This window comes from Mastigoproctus giganteus, chromosome 9 (genome assembly GCF_048544385.1).
Source record: "Mastigoproctus giganteus isolate SK-2022 chromosome 9, ASM4854438v1, whole genome shotgun sequence".
In the NCBI taxonomy this organism is placed as follows: domain Eukaryota; kingdom Metazoa; phylum Arthropoda; class Arachnida; order Uropygi; family Thelyphonidae; genus Mastigoproctus; species Mastigoproctus giganteus.
The window spans coordinates 138,489,358-138,514,583 of record NC_143583.1 but is presented as its reverse complement, the minus strand read 5'-3'; the positions used below and the strand labels follow the sequence as shown (position 1 = coordinate 138,514,583).

At 38.7% G+C, this 25,226-nt stretch overlaps 1 protein-coding gene across 4 annotated transcripts in view; it reads right to left on the bottom strand.

Moving 5' to 3' along the window:
* Window positions 1–25,226, bottom strand: part of LOC150080768 (plexin-A2-like) — a 1,384,718-nt gene that overhangs the window by 446,020 nt on the left and 913,472 nt on the right. For all 4 annotated transcript variants that reach the window (XM_090381170.1, XM_090381171.1, XM_090381172.1 and 1 more), the window contains one exon: window positions 9,023–9,185. In XM_090381170.1, the coding sequence (XP_090237296.1) occupies window positions 9,023–9,185 (163 nt within the window). The remainder of the gene's footprint in view (window positions 1–9,022; window positions 9,186–25,226) is intronic.

Genomic DNA, 25,226 nt, shown 5'->3' with positions numbered 1-25,226 from the left:
ATTCAAACTGAGGAAAGACAGTTGTAGAATAGATGTAAGGAAGTATGCCTGTAGCCAGCAGGTAGTTGATTGCTAGAACAAACTTCCATATGTTGGTGGGGAAAATGATAGCTTAAATAAATTCAAGGCAGAACAAGACAAACATTCGGAATAAATGTATCAGTGAAATGGGAAGGGTTTTTTTTTGGCTGATGTATAAGCTGGCTTTCTTGCATCCTCTACTAATGTGCCTCTACTAATGCCTCTATTCTATATATACAGCAGATTCTCGATTTACCAGGATCGGATTAACCGGGACACTTCAAGACTCCAAATTTAAAAAAAAAAAAAAAAAAAAAAAACAGCAAACAGAAATAATAAAATTCAAGTAATAACTAGAATAGGTATAAACAGATATAGGTATAAACAAGAACCGACATTATGAGTCGTCATTGAGAGATTAGTGTACCTATTATCTTGCAACCCTCACTGTCTTCACACCTACCGCTCAAAAGAAAAAACAAAATAAAAAAAGAAAGAGACCAAATATTTAGTTTGTTTTAGTACGTCGCATCGATTGTTGTGTTCCGTCACATCGCAAAAGGACAAATTTTGTTTCGTTATTTATGTCAGAGATGTCGGATTTTTTTTTATATAGTAAATTTATTATTTTTTTGTTTAGAAATTATGAAAATGATGGGTAAACACAAATAGTTGCGCTTTCGGTTAAACAAAGACTTGAAATTATTGAAAAGTATGAAAACGGTGCATCCGTTAAATCTCTAAAGAACCATTATAATGTTGATGACCAAACCATACACAACCAAATCGATATCGTAAAAAATAACAGGAAGCATCGTATTGGACACACGAGTAGTACGTGGTAAGTTTTTTTATTTATCGCCATATTTTTTACGTAGGTTGCTGAACATTTTTCGATATAGTAAGTCCCCGACTTACGCAACTACGGTTTTACGTAAATTTGTTTTCACTGTGTTTTTTTTTTTTTTTTTTTTTTTTTTCAGGATTGTAAAATTTTAAACAATAAAAAAAAAAATAATAAGCAATCAATAACGACAATCATGGCACACACAAATTGCACAAAGTGAGATCGGAGCAACAAGCAAAAAAATAGGAAAGAAGAGAAGATTCTTACAATTATTTATTACATAAATAATTGTAAGAATCTTTTTTTTTTTTATATATGACTGAAGATTTTAGTGAAGGGGACATGCACACACTACCATAATAACGCAAAAACCCACAGAATTCCAGTATTATCACAAATGCAATAAAATCAAGTTTACTACCCGTTTAAAACAGATTGCGCTAACAGAAAAGCCCAATAAAACGGAAAGTGCAAATTGTTTTAGTTACTTTATGGTAGTGACCTCCAGAAATGTGCTTTAGTAAAATGTGAGTTCATGCAGGGTGATAATTGTGAGTTTTTGCCTTAACCCTGTGAAGTTCTTTAAAGAAAATTTCATTTTGACCATTATCATGGTGCCAACTAAGAGACAACGGTACTAGAAAATCTACCAAGAAAACGAAAGTGATTGATTAAATCACTTTCGTTTAATTGGGATTAATTGGGTCAGAAAATTAAACTAATAAGAATGTAGGAAAATGGTCAAACATTAACAAGTATTGCGCTGAATTCAGATTTGTCAATAATAATAATATAGCAGAAATATGTTACTAGACATTCCCGAGTTACGTAAAACTTGACGAAGCACTGAATTAAAGCACTGAATGAAAGAGGCCTTTAAGAATCTCCTAGTCTTAGACTAGATTTTTAAACACCGACCTCTCTAAATGAATGATTAATATTAGTAGTGGCAAATGATTCAAGAAAGCAATTTTATACAGCATCAACCAAAAAAAAATTTTCCATTTCACCTACCCATCCCCTCCAATATGTCTACTTCTTCCTTGAATTTATTCAACTATTTACTTACACAATAGATGGAAGCTTGTTCCAGCAATCTATCACATGTTGGCTGAAGGCAAACTTTCGCACATCGCTTTTGTAATCATCATTCCTTAATTGCAATTTATATATATCCTCATGTGCACAGTCTGGGCAAGAGGAAGAATCCCATCAGCACTGAGTCTGCTCAAGCCATTCAAAGCCTCAAACAGATTAAATTTCAGATGCCTAGTTTTCAGATGTTGCAATTTGCAGAACTGAAGCCTTTCTTGGTAAGAGCACCCTTTTGTTCCTCACAACAGTCTCACTGCCCTTCTTTTAACCTATTCCAGCATCTCTACATCCTTCTTAAAATTAGGCTTCGGACCTGTTTGCTGTACTCAAGGTGTTGCCTGACCACTGCCTTATATATAATGGGATAATCACCTCCTTATTCCTGCTAGCAAAATCCCTGTTGTGCAAAATTCACAACACCATGAGCTGCCCTGGTAGCACATCCCACTTGCACTGCTCAGAGGACTTCATATCTGACTGCACAAATTACCAACACGTTCTTTTCATTTTCCACTACCCTGAATATAGTACCACACAGTTGATACGTTACTCTGGGGTTACTGCTACCCATATTAGAACATTTGTTCTAATATGGGTAGTAGTACTTTGCATTTATCATTTGCATTTTGAATTTGTAATTAAAGCAATTATTTGCTTTAATTACAAATTCTCAGCCCATCTGCTTCATTTTTCTAGATCTTGTTGCAGCAGCAGCATATCTTCACTACTGTCATTAACCACCCTGCAAACCTTTGCAAATGGAAACTTGGATATTAAGCCTAATGTGCCTTCATCAATATCACTAATAAATATAAAACAACGATGAGCCCAGTACTGAACCCTGTGGTTCCACTAATAACATTAGTTCACAAAGACCACTGTCAATTTATATCCATTTTCTGTCATCTCCCACTCAACCATCCCTTTATCTATAGCAGTAACTTACCTGTAATGCCACACTGCTCTAATCTGTACAGCAGTCATTTATGTGCAAAAAATTCAAAAACTTTCCCAAAATCCAAGTAGATGATGTCGAAATAATCATAATATCCAGTCAAATTGGTCAGACAACAGCTTCCCTTAATGAACCCATGCTGTGGTTGAATTATACCTGCACTTCTATTTAGAAGTGCAGGTATAATTCACTGCTTCACTTCTTTTTCACACTTCCAGTCTACAGAGATCTCTCCTGAATCCAAAAACGCTCTCTTAATGATAGCTAATGATTTGCTTACCGCCTTTTCTGCCTCGCCTGATATTAGTATTAGTATTACAAATGGCCATATGGTGCAAGAAAGCTTAAGGCTTATCCCGTACCAGCCAAAAAAAAAAAAAAAAATAATAAAAAAATAAAAATTTATAATAAAATTAAATAAATAATTAATCAATAATAATAAGAGAAAAGGAAACAGACAACCTATGCATTTTCTTGCTCCCATAGGTAACTATCCAGCTGATCTCTGAATTTTCCAAATTGTCAGCCTCTCTCACCCATGTAGGTAATTTATTCCAGTAATTTATAACTCGCTGGATGAAATAAAACTTCCTGCAATCCAGTCTAAACATCTCAGCCAGTAACTTGAATTTATGGCACCTAGTTCTAGAATCATTTGTAACTGTGAAAATTTCATAGTCATTAATTTTACTAATGCATCTCGCAGCCTTAAACACCTTAATCAAGTTGCCTATAAGGAGCCTAGTTTCCAAGCTGTGAAACCCACTCTTTCTTCATAAGGACATCCCATTGCCAATCTCACCGGGTGAGTTACCAGTCTCTTGATAAATTCCATTCATCCCAGTTGCCCTTTTTTCTTTCTTTTTTTTTTTTTTCAATTTTATTTATTATTATTATTATTTTTTTTTTAATGTAAACCCAAAACACGAGAGGAATTAGAACCTACAGTACTCAGTACCGTGTTTGGGTTGGAGGTTGAGAAGATGAAAGAAGATATTTGTTGACACTGGACTTGAACTTCTGTAGACTGTAATTTTCAGGAAATACGTATGAAGGAAGGTTGTTCCAGAAAACTGCAGTTGAATGAATAAACAAGATGAAAAGTTGGTTCTGTGAGTTTGAAGTTGGACATTAAATGGATGTTGGCTGGTGGGAGCACGTTTTCGGACTGTTTTGAAAGAGAGAGCGGGAATTATAGAAGCCAATTCAGAAGAACAGTGCCCATGGAAGTATCTGTAGAAGAGGCATTCAGCATAAACAGTACGTGTATGAGACAGTGAGTGGAGAGACTTTGTTAAAGATGAATCATTAATTAGTCTAACTGCGCTCTTCTGAATGGAATCAAAAAGCCTGAGAGAGGTTTTGGGGGTACCACCCCAGATGTGGGAACAATATTCCATGGCAGGGCGGATTTGTGATTTATACAGAGTGAACAGCTGTTTGGAAGTAACGCTGAGAACGAAAGAGAAAACCAAGTTTTTTAGATGCAGAGGAAGCAATATTTGTAATGTGCTTGTGCCAAGAGAGATTAGAAGTCAGGGTAATCCCAAAAGAGATATATCATTTTGCCTAGAAATCGGAGTGTCACTAAAGATAAGCATAGGAGCAGAAGAATCCTTTTTTGCGAGATATAAGACAAGACTGAGTTTTAGAAGGGTTGAAATCAACTAAGTTGTCTTTGCCACACTGGAGAATTACCTGAAGATCGAAATTTAAGGAATTGGTGGCAGATTTTCGATAAGTTGAAGCTGATTGAGCAGGGCAAGGTTTCTCAAAATGGAAAGTAGAATGCAATGTGCTATCATCGGCAAAACTATGGATAGGATTTCCAGTCAATGAAAGAAGATCATTAATAAACAAGAACAAAAGAGTGGGGGAAAGAACTGAACCTTGGGGGACACTGGCATTAGTGGAGAAGATAGAAGACAGAGAGTCATCTACCATCACCCTCAGTGAGAAATCAGAGAGAAAACTGGATAACTAATTACTAAAAACAGTTGGCAAACCATAAGATGGAAGCATGTTTAGAAGACCTTTATGCCAAACACGATCAAAAGCCTTTGAGATGTCAAGAGCAACTACTTGTGTTTCACCGAACCTTTCCATTGAATTAGTCCATAAATGGGTAACTTAAGTCAGAATATCACCAGTGGATCGACACTGATGGAATCCATACTGTCGATCGTTGTTCAGACGGAAGGTTTCTAGTCAGTTTAAGAGTTGGCGGTTAATTGATTTCTCCATTGCTTTAGAAAGAGTAGAAGTAATTGCAATGGATGATAATTGAATGGGAGAGATTTGTCACCCTTTTTAGGAACTGGCTGGATATGAGCAAATTTCCAAGCAGAAGGAAAAACACCTTTGGAATAAGAAAGTGAAAAAAGGCGGCAAAGGATAGGAGTAAGTTCAGGAGCACAGGTTTTGAGAACAAGTGGAGAAATACCATTGGGACCTGGAGCTTTCTTAGCATCAAGATTCGTCAAAATCCTTCTGACATCCTTTTGTCAGAAGACCAAAGGAGGCATTGAATGCAGCATGTTGGGAATGGTGGGAGGCATTTTACCAAGATCATTAATACATGAGTTGGAAGAAAAATGGGATGCTAGAAGGTCAGCTTTATCCTTGGCTGAAGTGACAACAGAGCCATCTCGTTTAGACAGAGGTGGGAGCAGAGATGGGCAAAAGTTGCGACCAATAGCTTTGGCAAGAGACCAGATTGCTCGGCTACCATTAGGGCAAGAAGCAAGTTTTCTACTCTTAGCCTGTTCAAACTCTAGTTTGGACTGATTAATAACTGCTCTACAATTGTTGCGAGCTTTGGTGTAGGCAGAAAATGAAACTGAAGAATTAGAAACAAGCCAATTACGATATGCAACGTTCTTCTCTTGAACAGCCTTAGCACATTTATTGGAAAACCAAGGTTTAGATAAAGGATGAGATTTTAAAGTGGAGTGTGGGATAAAGGATTCCATTCCTGCAAGAATAATTTCACTGACACAATTTGAGCAAACGTTGACATCAGAAGTTTTGAAACAGTAATCCGACCAAGGAAAGGAAGAAAAGAAATCTTGCAGGTCATCCCATTTTGCATTCTTGTAATGCCAATCAACACGAGATTGGGAATAGCCATGAGATAAAGGCTCCATTGGAGAAGAGACAATCACCAAGTTGTGATCTGAAGTGCCTAAAAGACCTCTCACTTCGACCGTGTACTTAGAAGGGTTATTTGTGAGAAAAAGATCAGGCGTGTTGGCTGTATGATTAGGATTTCCAGTATTCTTGTAGGTAAATGAGCAATCTGTGCAAGGTCATTAGCAATTGCAAAAGCCTTAGCATCTCGACCAGCTGGGTCCATGTGACTAGAAAACGGAAGCCAGCTGGAGTTGTGAACATTAAAATCACCAAGGAAAATTACCTCACTGTTAAGAAAGTTTGACTGGAGAAAGTCAAGTTGCAAAGAGAGGAAGTCAAACATCTCCAAGTGACTAGTGGAGTTGTGAGAACAGTAGAGACAACAGATGAATTTGACACAATGAGGTAGAGAGATTTTAAGCCAGAGAAGATCAAAGAGAGGAGATTCCAAATTGCCAAGTCTCTGACAGGGAACATCCGAACAGACATATGCATAAGTACCACCTTCGAGGCGAAAGGAATCATACAGCGAATAATTTGGGCATCTGAGATGAGCAGTAGTTGAATCAACCGATAACTGAGATTCTGTCAGAAAAAGTACATGGGGTTTGGCAGACTGCAAGTGGAAATAGACATCACTGAGATTAGAATTGAGACCACGTATATTTGTGAAATTAATTAAGTGCTTGGGAGGTTTAGATCTTTTCGCAGATAAGCTTGCTCTATTAGTTTCACAATTCATGGTGTATTCAATAGTAAGAAAAAGTGGGTGGGATAGGCTGTATGAAACAATGAAATTTTTTGGATATGGCGTACACATGGTAAGAATATACCCAGATCCTTGACATAACGTGGCCTCGACAATGCTCCCAGAATACACACTCTGACTCCCTCCAGTCACTATCTGGCAAAGTAGAGGTAGCAAGATTATACACTAGCTGATCCGGAAGCCTCCTAGAGAGTTACCAATAGGTTCGGTCCAGTGTAGTAACTAGCGGCCGGCCTGCGAACACCATTTTAGAGCTGTAATCTCAAACTGTAAGGAATATTGGATCTCGCCACGATGTTCATCATAACCTCAAAAGTCATCAATCATACTGCATGATGGAAGAGATAGGGAAGGGTTTAGCTATTTTAGCTTAGCTTCAACAATTTCTCTTCCACTTTGTTGAATCCAATGATTCTCTCATAATTATTGCCAAGGGCTTGCTTACTACGTTTGTTGCCTCAGTTAATATAACTGGATAGATTCCATCCACCCCCGGGTGCATTTTATATTTAGATTCAACAATTTCTTCCACTTACCTTTCAGCTAACACAAAATCATTCAGCTCCCTGTTAGAATTTGACACACTTCCAGCATCACCCCATCCTTTAAAAATTTCTTAAATGTGAACGAAGATGCAAAATAACTATTCAATTTGTCAATAACCTGAGTAGGATCATCAATTATTAAACCAATTCATATCTATGGGACCAACTCAATATGTCTCCTTCCTTCTAGTGTTTATATAAGTAAAGAAGCGTTCGTTGCTTTTCTTTTAAAATTCTTTCCCGAATATGCCTCATAACCTTACTTAGCTTTCCTAACTTCTCATTTAACTTGATTGCAGATTAGTTTATATCTACAGTGAGCATTTATCACTATCTGATAATTAATATGCATCCCATGCATTTCTTTCTTCTGTGCCACATATATTCATTAAATCATATGACATTCATTTAGGTCTAAGCCTTGCCCAGTATTTCTTAGTTGTCATGAAAAGCCTAGTAGCTTCTATGATTATTTTCCTGAATTTTTCCTACTTAGAATTTGTTGTTGGTGACATCATTAGTTGGTCCACTGTACAGAATTTAAAAACTGTCCGAGAACACTGTAGCCTCCATTACAAAAGCAAAAACCCTTCCTTTTACCCTTAATTGTAATTTCATCTTTAAGTAAATCCCCATCAATACACTGCAATCACTGCCACCTAGTTCTTTTATCTGCAGATTCTTAATGCATCCATGATAAGTGGCAATACTATTATATTGCAATTCAGGGCTTTGTCAGGCGCCTCCGTAGCCAGGTGGGAAGGAGCAGCAGTGCGTAGCACACGCTTCTTGATTAGACCGGGGTTCGAGCCCATCACCAACAAATACGGAGGATGCGGAAAGGTCAGGGAATGACCACCGCATATTCCCGGAGCAATATGGCCTTAGTTGCTAATGCTCCTAAAAACCAAACAACAACAACAACAACAACAACAGGGCTTTGTCCTTGAATTCTCCATTCACCAAAGCATTATATGAAAGCTGATCATGCAAGATTTGTTAATAAAGCTTTAGACATGTTTAGTGTTTAAGTATTAACTATTTCAGAGTTCCAGAATTGTTTGCAAAAAAACATCAACACAGTAACTTTCATCCAGAGGCAATCAAAATAAAGTGGCCCAGGCAATTCTGGCAGTTCAAACCTATACATGTAGAAAAATTAAGGCATAATACCAAAGGTGCTTGACATTGGTACTTTGATCAATTGAAGTAATGTCACATTAATAAAAAGGAAAGATTCATATCTAATGGTTGGCTCTACACCAAATATTCTAGTTACATCATTAGGTATCAAAAACAAGGAACAATTATTTCATTTTCCAAAATATACTGTACACAGCTGAGCATATTTTGGATAGAATAATTTTATTTTTATCGTATTGTACAATTTATATTGTATTTTTTTACGTGCTGAATGGAACCCCCGTCCTCTTGCACATGCACATACTTAAAAAAAGTTACGCAATATACTATGTACAACAATAACTTGCAGTATCGAAATATTTTTCCCTTATCTTTATCACTATAATATGACCATCCGTAAAATTCGGAGATCTAGCAAGAATCATGTCCAAACAATCACCTTGAATAGATCATTCATTAAATATTATTTAAGACAGGAAAATGGGAGGGGAAAAAAAAAAAAAAAAAACACTTACGTTCTCCAGGTGGAATTGGTGGCAAAGAGTCGGTGTGAGGTGTAGCACAGTTAACTCCACTTGCTGATCGAGTAGCATTTGTGATCAGAACTTTGCCAAATGCTGTGAATGCACAAAAGAATTGTCCCTCTAAGACAGGAAGGTGATTGATTGATAAGCTCAGCTACAAAAGAAAAGAATGGAATATTGCAACTGCAAATTTAAAGGCAGATGAGAATATTTTTAAAATATTATATTCTTAAAACCATCTGTATTACTCAGTGACTATATTTTATCAATCAATTATATCAATATATACATCGAAAAGAAATCAGAGTGAAAAAAAGCTGATATGATGGAAAAATTTGGCAATACTCTTTGGGAAAATCTGGTTAACAGAAATTTAAAGAGGAATTTGACATGTATTTATTGCCCACCGATATGGCACGATATTAAGTTGTTTTATTTATTTATTATTTTAAAGGTGCAGAAAAATCTCAGCTTCTTTGCATTGGCCATGCTAATACCAATATTCAAGTTTGCAAAGAGAAACTGATAACATTCACAATCACCATCATTTAAATATTCAATTGAGTCCATCATATGTTATAGCAGGAGAGGGTTATTGTTATTTGGTTTTTTTTAGGAACATTAGCAACTAAGGCCATATTGCTCCGAGGATATGCGGTGGTCATTCCGTTACCTTTCCGCATCCTCTGTATTTGGTGGGCACAGGCTCGAACCCTGGTCTAATCAAGAAGCGTGCGCTACTGCACTGCTGCTCCTGCCCACCTGGCTACGGAGGCACACAGCAGGAGAGGGACATGCTTGGGTGTTCGTGAGTGAAGGCTGCCTTATCTTGTGCTCCCCAAGTTTACAGTATTTTCATGTGTTTAATATGCGAGTTAGACCAAATTTTTTGTATAGTGACCTGACTGATTATACTGTGCACCTCCTGTGGAAGTTTGTGTCCCTAAACTTTTAGGTAATTATGATTTTTTTCATGATCTGTGTCTTACATATACAGTATTGATATTTACCATCTTTGCTTATTTGAGGGCCCGAATCTATACTTTCGCATTTGCTGTCCTTCACTGCTTGCCAACTCGCCCTCTGCCTTCGAGCTATATGACAAGGTCAAGCAGTCCCACCACGTTGTGTGTTTGCCGTCAGTTAATCTCTTCAAATGTGCAAATTTTACAATTCTGACCTATTTGTCGCACCAGTCTGGCTTACGAGACTGGCCTGCGCAACATGCTGCTAACCTGACTAATTGCTTCAAGGCTGTTATTCCTTGCTTCTTCTCTTCACCGGATACTGCCTTCTCGACGTAAAAAAGAGGGAAATAAAATAACTCTTGTGTGCCATTAACTGAGTGTTTACAGAAAATAAGCAGACGATTTTCCGGAATATGTGTGGTTTTTTTTTTTTTTTTTTTGTCTTTTAGACAAGTTACAGCCCAGAACTAGACTTATAGAATTATTATTGATTCAGTTTGATTTATATTGATTGTGCAAATAATGATGTCTAATGACAGCTCCTCTTCATCCGGTGAGGATGAATCTGAAAATTTTCTTTCTCTTCCAACTAAGGCGCCACGGAGGACTCCCCACCCTTCACATAAGAAAAAAAAGAATAAGAGCAAGAAGAAACTGAAGCTCCTTTTGTCCCGGTGTGAGACTGCTGCTTCTGCAGATGAACAAATTAAGCTAAAGTCTTTAGAGGCAGTGGAAAGTCCTCCTGGACGCCCTGATGGTGACTCTCCTGGTATCAACCTTGTTGCTTCCAAGGATACCCCTCCAGCTACTCCTGTTGCGGCATTTGTTTTGGACAGCACATTTGCTTCTGGCCTCAGTTTTCCTCCAGGCTAGGGATTCCTTCCTATTCTGGAATTGCAGAAAATAAATCTTGAGAATGCTCCACAGCATCACCAAATCATCTCTAAGCTGCATAAAGAACTGATATCTTTTATTAATTGCAATGCAAATGGATTCACAGAAACAGCAGCGAACTACATCCATGACCTGTGGTCAAGTCTGGAGATAATTGCCACGGAGCTGCTAATCGACAACGAGAATCTACGCGCCACTTCATATACCCAGATCCCACTCCATCATTTGCAGAAGCTCTGAGGAAGGGCATCCCCCCCACTTTCTTGTGGTTCCAACAAACCTTCCACATCCTTGGCTCCAAACAGTCTTCAACTTGGTCCCAAAACCCAACCACCACAGAATGTCCTTCTCCTGAGAGCCAATGACACCAGCGAACTGAAAACTAGCCATGAGGTGAAGGAATTTGTATCCAAAATGCTCAAAAGCAATTTCAAGATGGTTAAAGTAAAATCCCTCAGAGCGATAAGAAATTGCGGAGTCATCGTGGAAACCGCGTCCAAGCAAGATCTCAATACTATCTCCTCCTCTGAGTCACTCTCTGCTGCTGGCGTCGCCACTTCTGCTCCAAAAATATCAGATCCTGCCATTATATTCTATGGCGTTCCCAAAAACTATGCAAATGAGGACTTCTTAGAGGACCTTTACTTTAAGAATCTCATTGATTTAAGGTTCTCATACGAGGAAATAAAGGAGGGCACTACGTTCCGGTTCAACACCAAATCAAACTCATCCTCGGCTAATCATATGGTGATCAGCTTTGCACCAAAGATTTATAAAGAAGTACTATCCCATGAATGGGTGTTCCTTGGCTGTGGCTCCCATAAGTTTAAAGCATTTACGATAGTAACCAAATGCTTTCTTTGCCTAGGCTATGGGCACACCACACAACATTGCACTCACAGCTCTCCAACCTGTAATCACTGTGCCCGTAGTGGGCACGTCATTGCAGAGTGTCCACACAAAGAGGAACAGCCTGTCTGCATTAACTGTAAGAGGCGCAAGAGGGCTTCACAGCACTCGGTGAGAGATACAACCTGCCCTGAATACCAACGTGCCCTGGAAATGATACGCCTTAGAACTGCTGATGGAGAGTAAACTGAACAACTCTGCATTTCAGATGAATCAGAATAAAACATCTCCTGATGATGTTCACTCTCATTCTTTCCCCAGCACTCCACAAAATCTTAAACTTAAAATTCTTCAAATCAATGGACATAGGTCGCGAATGAGATTCGGCTGGCTGCAGAACAAAACGCCGTGGATGTGATCTCTATCCAGGAGCCATACTTCTCGAAGGGACAGTTTGGGCATATCTCTAAGATTATGGGCTATTCCATTTATGCTCGAGTGGTGCAACCTGTGCCCCAAGACCCTAAAACATGCATCATCATTTTAAACAGATGATTTAGATGTTGTTGTCGTTCATGGTCTCTGTAACAAACTGGTAACTTGTGTGCAAATCACATTCTCATCTCTCTCCTTCTATCTTCTGTCAATCTACTGTCCCCCTTCTGCAGACTTCAGCGACTCATTAAACTTCTTGGAGTTTGCGCTCAACTTCCTTGGCTCTAGGAACATCCTGATTACTTCGGATGTCAATGCAAAGTCCCATTTCTGGTTCAGTGCTGTTTCTGACGCCCGAGGTCTTCTTCTTGAGGACTTTATTATAACCTAGCAGTCCATAATCGACTAGGCAAGCTCTCCACCTATTGCAGCTCAACTGGGGAGTCGAACATTGATGTTACACTCACCAGCAGTGACTTAAATTCCCGCATCAGTGACTGGGTTACAATTCCAGATTGGACACTCAGTGATCACAGAGCCATTGTGTTCCACATCTCTGTCGATGCGCCTAACAGCCACAACTCACCCAGAACACCTGACTTCGTCCGATTCTGCACAAAAACTGTTGACTGGGACTCTTGATGCCTCCATCACTAATGACTTTCCATCAAACCCTCCAGACAGTTTCAGCTTAACTTCTGCAGAAAATCTAGCCCAACTTATCCAACAATCTCTTATAAAAGCCTCCTATAAATCAGCAAAGAAAAAGACCATCTGCTCTAAAGTCCGCTCCTGGTGGTCCCAGGACCTTACTACTCTTCGCAAATCAGTTCACCGAGCCTGACGGTTATATCAGCGACACCGCAACTGGCCTGCGACAACGTTATGCTATTATATAATGACTACATTGCAAAAAAAAATGCCTTCTGTAAAGAAATTGCAATGAGAAAAAGAGAAACCTGGACCATCTTTGTAAAAGAATCCAACAGCAAAAACCCGTGGGGCCTCATGTACAAGATAGCTCGGGAGAGAACATTTACCTCTGATGTCCTTGGTACTGTTACTACTGAGACTCATGAAACCTCTGGCTGGACAGACTATCAACCAAATTCTTGATAACTTATTCCCTATGGATAATCCTTCTGAAGATTCTCCAGAGCATATGGCAATTCGGGAGGCAAATAACAAATACATCATTGAGGAACGTACCGAGCCATTTACTTTAAAGGAACTTACCTCGGTGGTCAAGACGATCAATGTGAAGAAGTGTCCGGGAATGGATATGATTGAATATGTGTTCATTCTCCGGCTGTTAAAATTAAGACCTCTCTACTTGCTCTTGCTCTTCAATAAGTGCCTCATGGAAGGCATCTTTCCCTCTGTTTGGAAGGTTTCTTTGCTCCGTCTTATCAAAAAACCAGATAAGCCTGCCTCAAATCCACGTGCCTACAGACCAATTACGCTGCTTGCTAATCTAGGGAAGATCTTGGAGCGGCTTATGGCTCTTCGACTAACAGCTCTGTTTCAACAACAAAATCTCTTTTCTCCCTGTCAATATGGCTTCACCCCAGATCATTCTTGCGAGGAGGCCTTGTCTGACTTTGTCTGTCACATTATAAATTCTAAATCCAAGTTGGAACTAGCTATTATGGTCGACTTCGAGGGTGCCTTTGACACTCTCTGGTAGGACAGCACCCTTGAACGTCTCCGGTCTGCCAGATGCTCTTTTCATATGTACAAATTATTTCTCTGACCGCTCAATAATTGTCAAGTCCAACTTCCTCCAAGTCTCTAGGAAGGTTTTTCGAGGGTGCCCCCAAGGTTCAGTCCTGGGGCCCCTTATCTGGAACATTGTGCTTCAAGACTGGCTGGGCCACTCTCTCCAGAATTGCAAAATTTTTGCTTTCGTCGATGACCTGACAATTGTGGTCACAGGCAGTTCTTGTGCAGTGTTGGAGGTGAATGCAAACCGGATTTTAACTGACCTTTCCTCCTGGTCATTGGCTAACAAACTTAAAATTAATCCAGCGAAAACAAATATGATGCTTTTTAAATCCAAATTAGATCTCAGGCGGCCTCCCCAAGTCAATTTTTGGCAAGCGGCTTCCTATAGTCACCGAGGCAAAACTCCTTTTGGTCATTATTGACCATAAGCTTTCCTTCTATCCTCATCTGATTCACATAAGTACCAAAATCAAAAAGTTCACAGGGTCAATTATTCGAATTTCCAGAGGGGAGTGGAGTCTCTCTAGGAAGTCACTCTTTCTTTACTATAATGCTGTATTCCTGCCCATAGTCACCTATGCAGCAGGAGCTTGGTTTCATTGTGCCACTAATTCCAAAATGAGGTTAAAACAGAATCCCATCCAGCGGAGCATGCTCCTCTCTATTCTCAGAGTCTGTAGAACAGTTTCCACTGCTGCAGTGCAAGTTATTGCGGGGTCCCTCCCATTGGATCTATTTATCATCTATCATGGCATCTGCTTTCGACACAAAAAACAAATACCTTCAGAATTACTTGGTATCCAGCTAAATTTAAATGAAGATCCTAAAAAAGAGAAATTCAGATGGTTTAACGAGCTAATTAGCATCTGGCAGACCAGATGGGACACCACCGCACTTGGAGCGACGACAAGAAAATTCCTGCCTGATGTGACCTTCTTACTCTCTAAATCGGTTAAAACATGGTGCTCTTTTTAACTATGCAAACTTCCTTTCTGATAACAGGACATGGCTCTCTCAATCAAAAACTCTTTCAGTTTCGCTTGCATCACACCGATCTCTGCAGCTGTGGCTATACAGAAGATTGGAGTCACCTGCTCTTTAACTGTGCAATCTACGACGATCTTAGGGTGAAGCTCCGAACTGACGTTCCAGATCTCTCTAGAGAAAGAGGAAATGCTTCTGCATAATAAGAATCATCTCACAGCTCTTCAGAACTTTGCCTCCGAGATGTTTTCTCGCAGAAGAAGAATCAACGCCAGATTAGCGCACCAGAACAATCCACCAAATCCAACTGTGTAAGCGGGACAATAATTTGCTTCTCTGATTTATTTTCTTCTATGGTTCATGTTTGCATGAATTGTCATTGCACTGATCCTAAAGGTCATCAGTTCCACATCTGAATTATTCTGGATACAAGAGTATTTATTGAAGACTAGCCTTTTTTTTTCTTCTTTCTTTTACTATTAGTTTATTATTATTTTACTTTTTTCTTTTATTTATTTAGTATTTTTTTTTATCGCAACGTGTCTTTTTTTTTTTTTTTCCTCGCTAATGATTTTTTTTTTTTTTTTTTAACCAGCACCACGGGTTGTGTTTACTTTATTATTATCATTATTATTTTATTATTACTATTATTATTATTATTATTTTATTTATTGATTTATTATTATTATTTTATTTATTTATTTATTATTATTATTTATTTATTTTTATCTTTTCTCTCCTTCCTTTTTTCTCTGGAATGGGCATCTGGCCCACCTTTCGGCAACATCAGGTGGGTCAGAGTCTCTTTTGAGGCATTACGTGCTCTACTGGAACTGGCCCATCTTCCCGTGGTGTGGACGAGTACCCAGAATCATCTGTCCAGGTGACTGATGCTTCTGGGTAGCCAAGTGGCCAGAACATAACAACAGAACACACACACAAACCTACGTCACACACATATCTGGCCCGTTTGTAGTGATACTGTTCTTCACAGAGACACGAGGCAGAGTTGAACAGACGTTCTAGGTGCCGCCCATTACATATACACATATTCACATATGTTATAGCAGGGGTGGCCAACAAGTCAATCGCGGCTTTCCTTTCAGTCAATTGCAACAAATTTTAAATATATATAAAAAAATAGATTAGTCAAAATCTAAATGTTATTATGCACCCCACTGCATACACTTATTACAAATCCATTGAACCACATGACCACTCTTGTCGCCATGCAGCCACTAGGCTTCTAGTGAAAAGTCACAAAGTTACGTTGAGGACAGCATAGCGTATGTGTCGAATTCTTATTTGGCTTACTTAATATTAATAACTGGACAGTGCTTATATGTGAATTTAATACCCTTCGATTTAAAATGAATACTATGAAAAAGAGTAAAACGTATCATTTTCATCAAGAGTGGGAACCAGAATACTTTTTTGTAATGGTGAAAGAAAAATATTGTTATTTGATCTGCAATGCTTCTGTGGCTATACCCAAAAAAGGAAATTTAGAAAGGCACTTCAAAGCGCTCCATGGTAAATACCAATCGGAATTTTCTGCCAAATAGTGACCTAAGAAAAAATAAATTAAAAGAACTTAAATCCAGATTATTTGCACAACAAAATTTCTTCGTGACACCTAATTTAAAATCTAAAGCAGTAACTGCGGCATTATTTAAAGTGAGTCATTTCTTTCAAAAAAGTGAAAACCATTTTCTGATGGTCAATTCATCAAAGATGCATTTTTAGAAATAATGGATTTGCTTTTTGAAAATTTTAAGAACAAAAATGGAATTAAAAGTGCCCTTCAAGATCTGCAATTATTTTGAAATACTGTGATGGGAAGCATCAAAAAAATGAGTAAAAATGTGAGCAAACAATTGTGTGCTCATTGAAAAGTGTGTCCTTTTCTTTACAACAGACGTCAGTGACATTGCTCGTTGTTATTCGTATGGTTTTCGATGATTCTGCCACTAGAGATCTGCTGGGTATGGTTTCGTTAAAAGAAAGAACTAGAGGTCTTAATATATTTAACGCATTCAAAAATTTTATCGAAAAAAATAAAATTATCACTCTTTAAGCTCGCATCAATAACAACAGATGGAGCTAAAGCATGATGGGGCATCTTAACAGATTCATCGCATTGTGCCAAAAGGATGATGAATTCCTAGATTATTTGATTTATCACTGTATCATCCACCAAAAAGTGTTAGCCAGCAAAAGATTAAGTACTTAAAGCATTATGACCATAGCTTTCAAGGTGCCTCCGTAGCCAGGTGGGCAGAAGCAGCAGTGCGTAGCACATGCTTCTTGATTAAACCAGGGTTTGAGCCCGTGGCCACAAAATACGGAGGATGCGGAAAGGTCAGGGAATGACCGCATATCCCCGGAGCAATATGGCCTTAGTTGCTAATGCTCCTAAAAACCAAAAATAACAACATAGCTTTCAAAATCGTGAATTCCAACAGAGGACAATCTCTTAAAAGGAAACTGTTCAAAATGCACCTTGATGAAAATGAACCAGATCTGATATTACACACAGATGTGAAGTGGCTGAGTCGAAGTAAGTTTCTACAGATTTCGAAATTTGCTGAATGAATAAAAAAAAAATGTTGATCAAATTGTGGAGATGATTATCAGCAGCTGCAAGATCTGGCTTTTTTTGGCAGATTTTACCAGTAAATTAAGTGATTTGAATTTAGAATTACAAGGGGGGAAAAAAAAAAAAAAAATGTGGGTGACATGATTAGTAGTATTTCTGCATATAAATATCAATTTTTGGAAATGGCTAAGGATCTCAAAGAAAAAAAATTTGATCATTTTGCAAATATGAAGATCATTTGCAAAAGTATCCTGTTTTTGAATTTAATAGTGAGAAACATTTCTGAAATTATGTACTATTAATATTAATATTAATTTTATGTACTATTAATGTTTTATTTACAATAAAATTTGAATATAATATATGTATAATATAATTAATAATAGCATAATAATAATCACAAAGTTTTGAACTAATAGTTGAACATATTAGTTGAACTAATATGTTCAACTATCCACGCAAAACCCCAACAAATTAGTTGAACTAATATGTTCAACTAATTTGTTGGGGTTTTGCGTGGGCCCTTCAGAAGTCGGGGCCTAGGACGCGCGCCCGGTGCGGCCGCCGTTAAATCCGCCTCTGATTATTTAGTATCGGTAAAGGTATTAAATCCACGTGTTACAAGTTGCAGCTCTGCTGAACGAGAAGTTTTTATAGCCATATTTAGCCGCTTTATTGACCAATTGTTATATCAAATTATTTTCTAAAAGTAGCTTATAGACCTCGTCAGGATCCTTAGTTTATTCTGAATTGAGACAGCGAGATTTGGAAATTAATTAATACTTAAGCGTACGTAGATTTACCGTTCGCAACTTGCCGCCATTGTTATACGATACAACATATATCCCGAACTAGATAGCGAAAGCTTAGTATAGTATAGTATAGTATATAATATAATATAGTCAATCAATCAGTAAAATCTATTAATCTTGTTAAACTTCATTTTCAATTAAATTGTACTTTTTAACTATATACATATAACGACTTAGATTACAAACGTAACATAATTAATTAATACATAACTTGATATGGAAGTTATATAAATGGAACTCGTAGATAATACTTGATGCTGAAAAATATATATAGCGTTATAACTGTGTTGAGATACAAGTTCAGGGTTATAATTTTGTACGGAAATTGCAATTTTATTGAAATTAAATCGAAATCATGACTCAGACCAGAGCAGCAAAGCAAAAGGCTCAAGTTAATGGGAGTGCTGTGGCTCAGGGGAGACCTGAGGGGGAAGTTGCCCTCTGAATCACAACCTTTTAAAATGCACTGCTTGCATGATGTTTGTGGAGCAATCAGGTACGGGACATATTGCCATGGGGGATGTCTTTGTGTGTATGTGATGTAAGGAGTGTAAGGAAATCAGGAGACAACTCGGCATTGTTATGGGCCTATATGTGGATGCCCTCAAAGGATCTAAAATGAGGGCCCATCAAGCTCTCGGCAGCCCACATCAACACCAGAGCTTGCACTTGGTCATCACGCAACACAGCGGCACCCCCAAGGCAGAATGCGCTAGTTCCACAGGAACTAGTAGTTGTTGATAACTCTATTGTCAGGGAAATGGTGAACATGCTTTGTAAAAAGGATAGGTGGAACTGGACCAGGGTATGACTGACAGGGGCAAAGGTTGATGACATTGTAGAGCAGATATCATCTTTTAAGGGCACAAAAGGTGATATAGTTGTACACATTGGCACTAATGATATTAAGAGTAGGAGACCGGCAGAATTACTTAACAAGTACAGGTCACTGTTCAAAAAAGCCATGAATTAGGGTTGAATTTGAAAGTGTCTGCAATTCTGCCCAAACACGATAGGAGGGAGTATATGATGAGAGCCTTGTCAATCAATTCGGCCCTGGAAAGACTGTGCAAGGCTCAAGTGGTAGAATTTATTTCAGCCTGGACTGTACTTGTTAAGAGTAGAGACTGCTTCTACAGGAATGGGATACACTTAAATAGAAAGGGTGCAAGAATATTTGCTGATACTATCGAGACAGTGTTAGGTGGGTCGGAACTAGATTGTGGGGGGGATACAAGGACTAACAGATTAACAGTAGCCACTGGCAGAGGTGAAAGTGATTCTTGCACTGCTACTATTGGAATGAGCAGCAGCCTGGAAAACATGATGCAGGATATTTCAGAGACTGCTGGGAGTCATTGCGGTACAAGTAAATACATGGGTTGTGTCAGGGTAGCTAAGAATAGGAGCAGGTGCATGTATACTTGCGTGTACACCAATGCTAGGAGTTTGGTAAATAAATTGATGAATTTGAGGTACTGCTCAAAACATCAAAGGCAGATATTGTTGGGATATCAGAGACGTGGTGTCACACAGGTATAAGGAATGCAGGAGTACAATGTGTACAGAAAGGATAGACAGGATAGGAAGGGAGGAGAGGTTATGCTATTAGTTAAGAAACACAAAATCCAAGGAAGTGAAGCCAGTCGACATCACTGGACAGTGCAGTGTCGAGTCAGTTTGGTGTGACATAAGCACTGGAAGATTAAAATTGAGAGTAAGGGTGTGTTATAGGCCTAATGATTCTGATGAGTATAATAAAAAACTGTAAAGGGAAATAGAGTGGGCCAGTAAATCAGTCTTATAATGGGGGATATTAATTTCCCAGATATTGACTGGAATTTGTGGGTTGGTCACTCACACACCAGCAAGGCTTTTGGAGATTTATTGGATGATTGTTTTCTACATCAGCATGTTCGGGAGGCAACTAGAGGGAGTAATACTCTTGATCTGATTATCAGTAGTGATTCTTCATGCATTAAGAATCTGCAGATAATGGGGGATTTGGTGGCAGTGATCACAGTGTGCTGAAGTGGGATTTACTCAAAGAGGTAACTACCATCAGGGGTAAAGGGAAGGGTTTTTGCTTTCGTAAAGGCGACTACAATGGTCTGAGACAGTATTTAAATTCTATACAGTGGGACCAACTGATGATGTTACCAACAGCAAATTCAAAATGGGAAGCATTCAAAGAACTTATCTTGGAAGCTACTAGGCTTTACCTACCAACTAGCCGACCGGGCTAGCCGGGTGGGTAAAGTGCCTGCCTGGCAACCCAAAGGTCGCGGGTTCGATTCCCGCCTCGGGTTGGATCAAAGTACTGCAAAAACCTTGGGAGGTGCATTATGGCCACAGAAGCCTATGTGCCAACAACTACCAAAAAAAAAAAAAAAAAAAAAAACCTACCAACTAAGAAATATTGTTCAAGGTTTAGGCCTAAATGGATGTCAGATGAACTAATGAGACATAGAGCAGAGAAGAAAAATGCATGGGATACGTATAAATTAATGGGTGACGTGGAAGCTTATGATAGATATAAGTTGGTCTGTAACCAAGTCACAAAGGAGATTAAGCAGGCAAAGGCAGATTATGAGAAATCCTTTGCAAAGGATGCAAAGAAAAACAGAAAAGGGTTCTTTACCTATACAAACTCTAGAAGGAAAGGGATGAATCAGATTGGTCCACTGGATATTGATGGTTAAACAGTTGAGGATCCTGCTCAGGTGGCTAACAAACTAAACGAGTATTTTGCATCTACATTCACACATGAGTTATTCAGGAAGGGGAATGCCAGAGGTGCAGTAAACTCTGGCAGTGAGCTAATGATTTTGTAATAACTGAGAGGAAAGTGGAGGAGAAATTGTTGAGGATAAACATAAAAGAGGCACCTGGGATGGATGGGATCTAGCCAGTTATATTAAAGGAGGCAGCAAAGGAAGTAAGCAAACCCTTAGCCATAATTATGAGAGCTTCTTTGGACTCAGGGGAGGTACCCATAGACTAGAGATATGCAAATGTGACCCCAATTCACAAAGGAGGATCAAAGGCTGACACAAGTAATTATAGACCTGAGAGTTTAACTTCTGTTCCAGGAAAATTAATGGAGGCACTGGTTAAAGAAGCACTGCAGGATCATCTAGATTTACCCCTGGGGGCTCACATCTGGTGAGTATGGGCTTGGCACACCCAGGGTCCTGAGCTGGATATCATCCTTCTCTTTCTTGGTGAGTCCCTTCTACTTTTGACTCCTCTCTCTCTCTCTCTCTCTCTCTCTCTCTCTCTCTCTCTCTCTCTCTCTCTCTCTCTCTCTCTCTCTCTCTCTCTCTCTCTCTCTCTCTCTCAATTGGGAAATTTTTTTTTCCTGGTGCAGCATAAGCCTCAGGCTTCCTTGCATCATATGGATATTAATAATAATAATAAGACTTCAGTTATAGCTCAGACACAGCATGGTTTTGTTAAGACAGTCTTGCCTGACCAATTTGATTGGATACTATGATGCAGTCACAAAAGAACTGGATGCAGGGAATAACTTTGATATTATATATTTGGATCTTAGAAAGGCTTTTGATACTGTTGCACATGGAAGACTGCTGCACAAATTGGAACAGTGTGGCATTGGAGGAAAATTGCTGCTATGGATAAATGGATGGCTGAGGGGGAGAAGACAGAGTGGTAATCCCGGGGGCTACATCTGGTGAGTATGGGCTTGGCACACCCAGGGTCCTGAGCTGGATATCATCATTCTTCTCTTTCTTGGTGATTCCCTTTACTTTTGACTTTCTCTCTCTCTCAGGAACTTTTTTTTTTCCCTGGTGCAGCATAAGCCTCAGGCTTCCTTGCACCATATGGCTATTAATAATAATCAATGGACACTGCTCATCGTGGACTAATGTTATTAGTGGAGTCCCTCAGGGTTCAGTGTTGGGTCTGCTATTGTTTTCTGTATTTATAAATGACATTGATGATGGTATATCAAGCTTAATGTCCAAGTTTGCAGACGATACAAGGGTTGGCAGGGTTGTCAAGGACACTACTGACACTATGCTGCTGCAACAGGATCTGGAAAGGTTGAGCAGATGGGCTGAGAGGTGGCAAATGAAGTTTAACATTGACAAATGTAAAGTACTACATATGGAAACAGCAACCCCAGAGCAACGTATCAACTCTGTGGTACTACACTGACAGTGGTAGGGAATGAAAAGGACCTGAGGGTAATAGTGCAGGTAGATATGAAGTTCTCTGAGCAGTGCAGACGGGCTGCAAGAGTAGCTCATGGTGTCTTGTCAATGATATATAGGAATTTTTCTAGCAGGGATAAGGTGGTGATTATTCCATGTATAAGGCAATGGTCAGGCCACACCTTGAGTACTGTATACAGGTCTGGAGGCCTCATTTCAAGAAGGATGTAGAGCTGATGGAACGAGTACAGAGAAGGGCAACAAGATTAGTGAATGGAACAAAGGCTTGCTCTTATGAAGAAAGGCTTAAGTTTTGCAAATTACAGTGTCTGGAGACTAGGCACAAACGAGGTGATCTGATAGAAGTGTATAAAGCCTTGATTGGTTTGAGCATGCTCAATGCCAACGGGATTCTCCCTCTTGCTCAGAATAATCACCTGAGAGGGCATAAATTCAGATTGAGGAAAGACGTGCTGAAATTTGCCTTTAGCCAGCAGATAGTTGGTTGGTGGAACAGACTTCCATCCCTTGTTGTGGAAGTTGATAGCCTAAATAAATTTAAGGCTCAGCTGGACAGGTATTTCGAACGAACGGAGGGGTGAAATGGAAGTGGTTTTTTTTTTTTTTTAGCTGATGCTGCATAAGCTGGTCTGTAACCAAATCACAAAGGAGGTTAAGCAGGCAAATGCAAATTACGAGAAATCTTTGGAAAAGGATGCAAATAAAAACAGCAAGGAGTTCTTTACTTATGTAAACTTTAGAAGGATGGGGATGAGTCAGATTGGTCCACTTGATATCGATGGTTCAACTGTTGATGATCCTGCTCAGGTAGCTAACACACTAAATGAATATTCTGCATCTACGTTCACACATGAGGAGTTAATCAGAGAGGGGAATGCCAGAGATGTATTAAACTCTGACAGTAAGCTAGATAATATTGTAATTACTGAGAGTAAAGTGGAGGAGACGTTGTTGAAGATAAACATAAGAAAGACATCTGGGGTGGATGGAATCTTTCCAGTTAAATTAAAGGAGGCAGCAAGGGAAGTAAGCAAACCCTTAGCCATAATTATGAGAGCTTCCTTGGACTCAGGAGAGGTACCCATGGAAGCTGATAGCTTAAATAGATTCAAGGCAGAACTAGACAAACATTTGGAGTGAGTGGATGGGTGAAATGAGAACGGTGCATGTTTTTTTTTTTTTTTTTTTTTGGCTGATGCTAAATAAGCTTGCTTTCTTGCATCATGTGCCTTTGCTAATGCTAAAATTATTCTTTCAGGAAGTGAAATCCTTTATTCCTCTTTCCACACTAAACTATTGTTCTTTGTCTAAACTATGTTTTTTGAGAAAATTTATGAAGGGTGGTGAATACATGATTATGCATACCATAATTGCCTTTTAATCAAGATCACAAGTTTAACTTTTCTGTCTACACACAAGAGAACACAAGCCTAACTTTCTGCCCATACAAGAGTGTAAACAAGTTATTAATAAATCTAAACTTGATTTTTATAAAGCTGTCTGTCCAAGTAGGAGTCGATTTCTGGTTTCTTGTATAGTTACTGGCTGCAACTTTTGCCCATCCGTACTTTGACCTTTCATTCAGGTGGTTTTATTGCATCAGTTATATTAGTAAACATACTGTCATCCGAAACACATCCAATTGAATGACTCTCTTGGTCTCCAAGTAGAAAATCAATCCTGCAATTTTAATGTGCTGAAATCTGCAGGTTCTGATGATATTTCTAAAATTATTTTTAAAGTACACGTTCCACAGTCAGTCGCTTTTTTTTTTTTTTTTTTTTATTATTATACATACTCACTGCTATTTCACCCGTCCCTTGGTTTTTGCGTAGAATTTACATGTATCCAACTAATTTCTGGATCTGGTAACAAATCCCCTCCCTACTTCAACTCTTTCCAGAGTTATGGAAAAATTTACCAACTGCTAACTCTTACACTGTCTTGAAACTTTAAAACTAAATAATGTTCACAAATATGGGTCCTCAATGTTACTCATCTTTGTACAAATTCCATGAATAGCCCATCAGAAAACCCATTGCTTTCAATATTCCAAAGGCTCTTGATCATGTTTAGCATAAAGGTCTTCTAAACTAGCTTCCAACTTATGGTTTTCTATTTTTTTTTTTTTTTTCTGCAGTAGGAAAACTTTTTTTCTCTCTTACTGCCCACTATATATGACGATTACTCTGCCTTCTAACTTCTTACTAATGCAGAAGTTCCTCAGTTTTATTCTTATATCAATTGGTTTCCTCCTGTTTATTAATAATGACTTTCCAATGATTGGAAATCACATTTGTGGTTTTGCTGATACTACTACATTACATTTCAGTTTCAGAAACCTTACTTTTTACAACCAGATACAGCATGAAACACCAGTTCCTTAAATAGTGATCTCTGGTTAATTCCCCAGTGGGGAAAAAAAAATCTTAGTTCATTTCAATCCTTCTAAGACAGAAAGGCGCCTCCGTAGGCAGGTGGGAAGGAGCAGCAGTGCGTAGCACACGATTCTTGATTAGACCGGTGTTCGAGCCCGACACCACCAAATACGGAGGATGCGGAAAGGTCAGGGAATGACCACCGCATATCACGGAGCAATATGGCCTTAGTTGCTAATGCTCCTAAAAACCAAATAACTAACTAACTAAGACAGAATCTTAGATCTTGCAAAAAAAAAAAAAAAAAAGAGTCAATGTTCTGATGCTCGTTTTTAAACGTACTCAAGTTTCT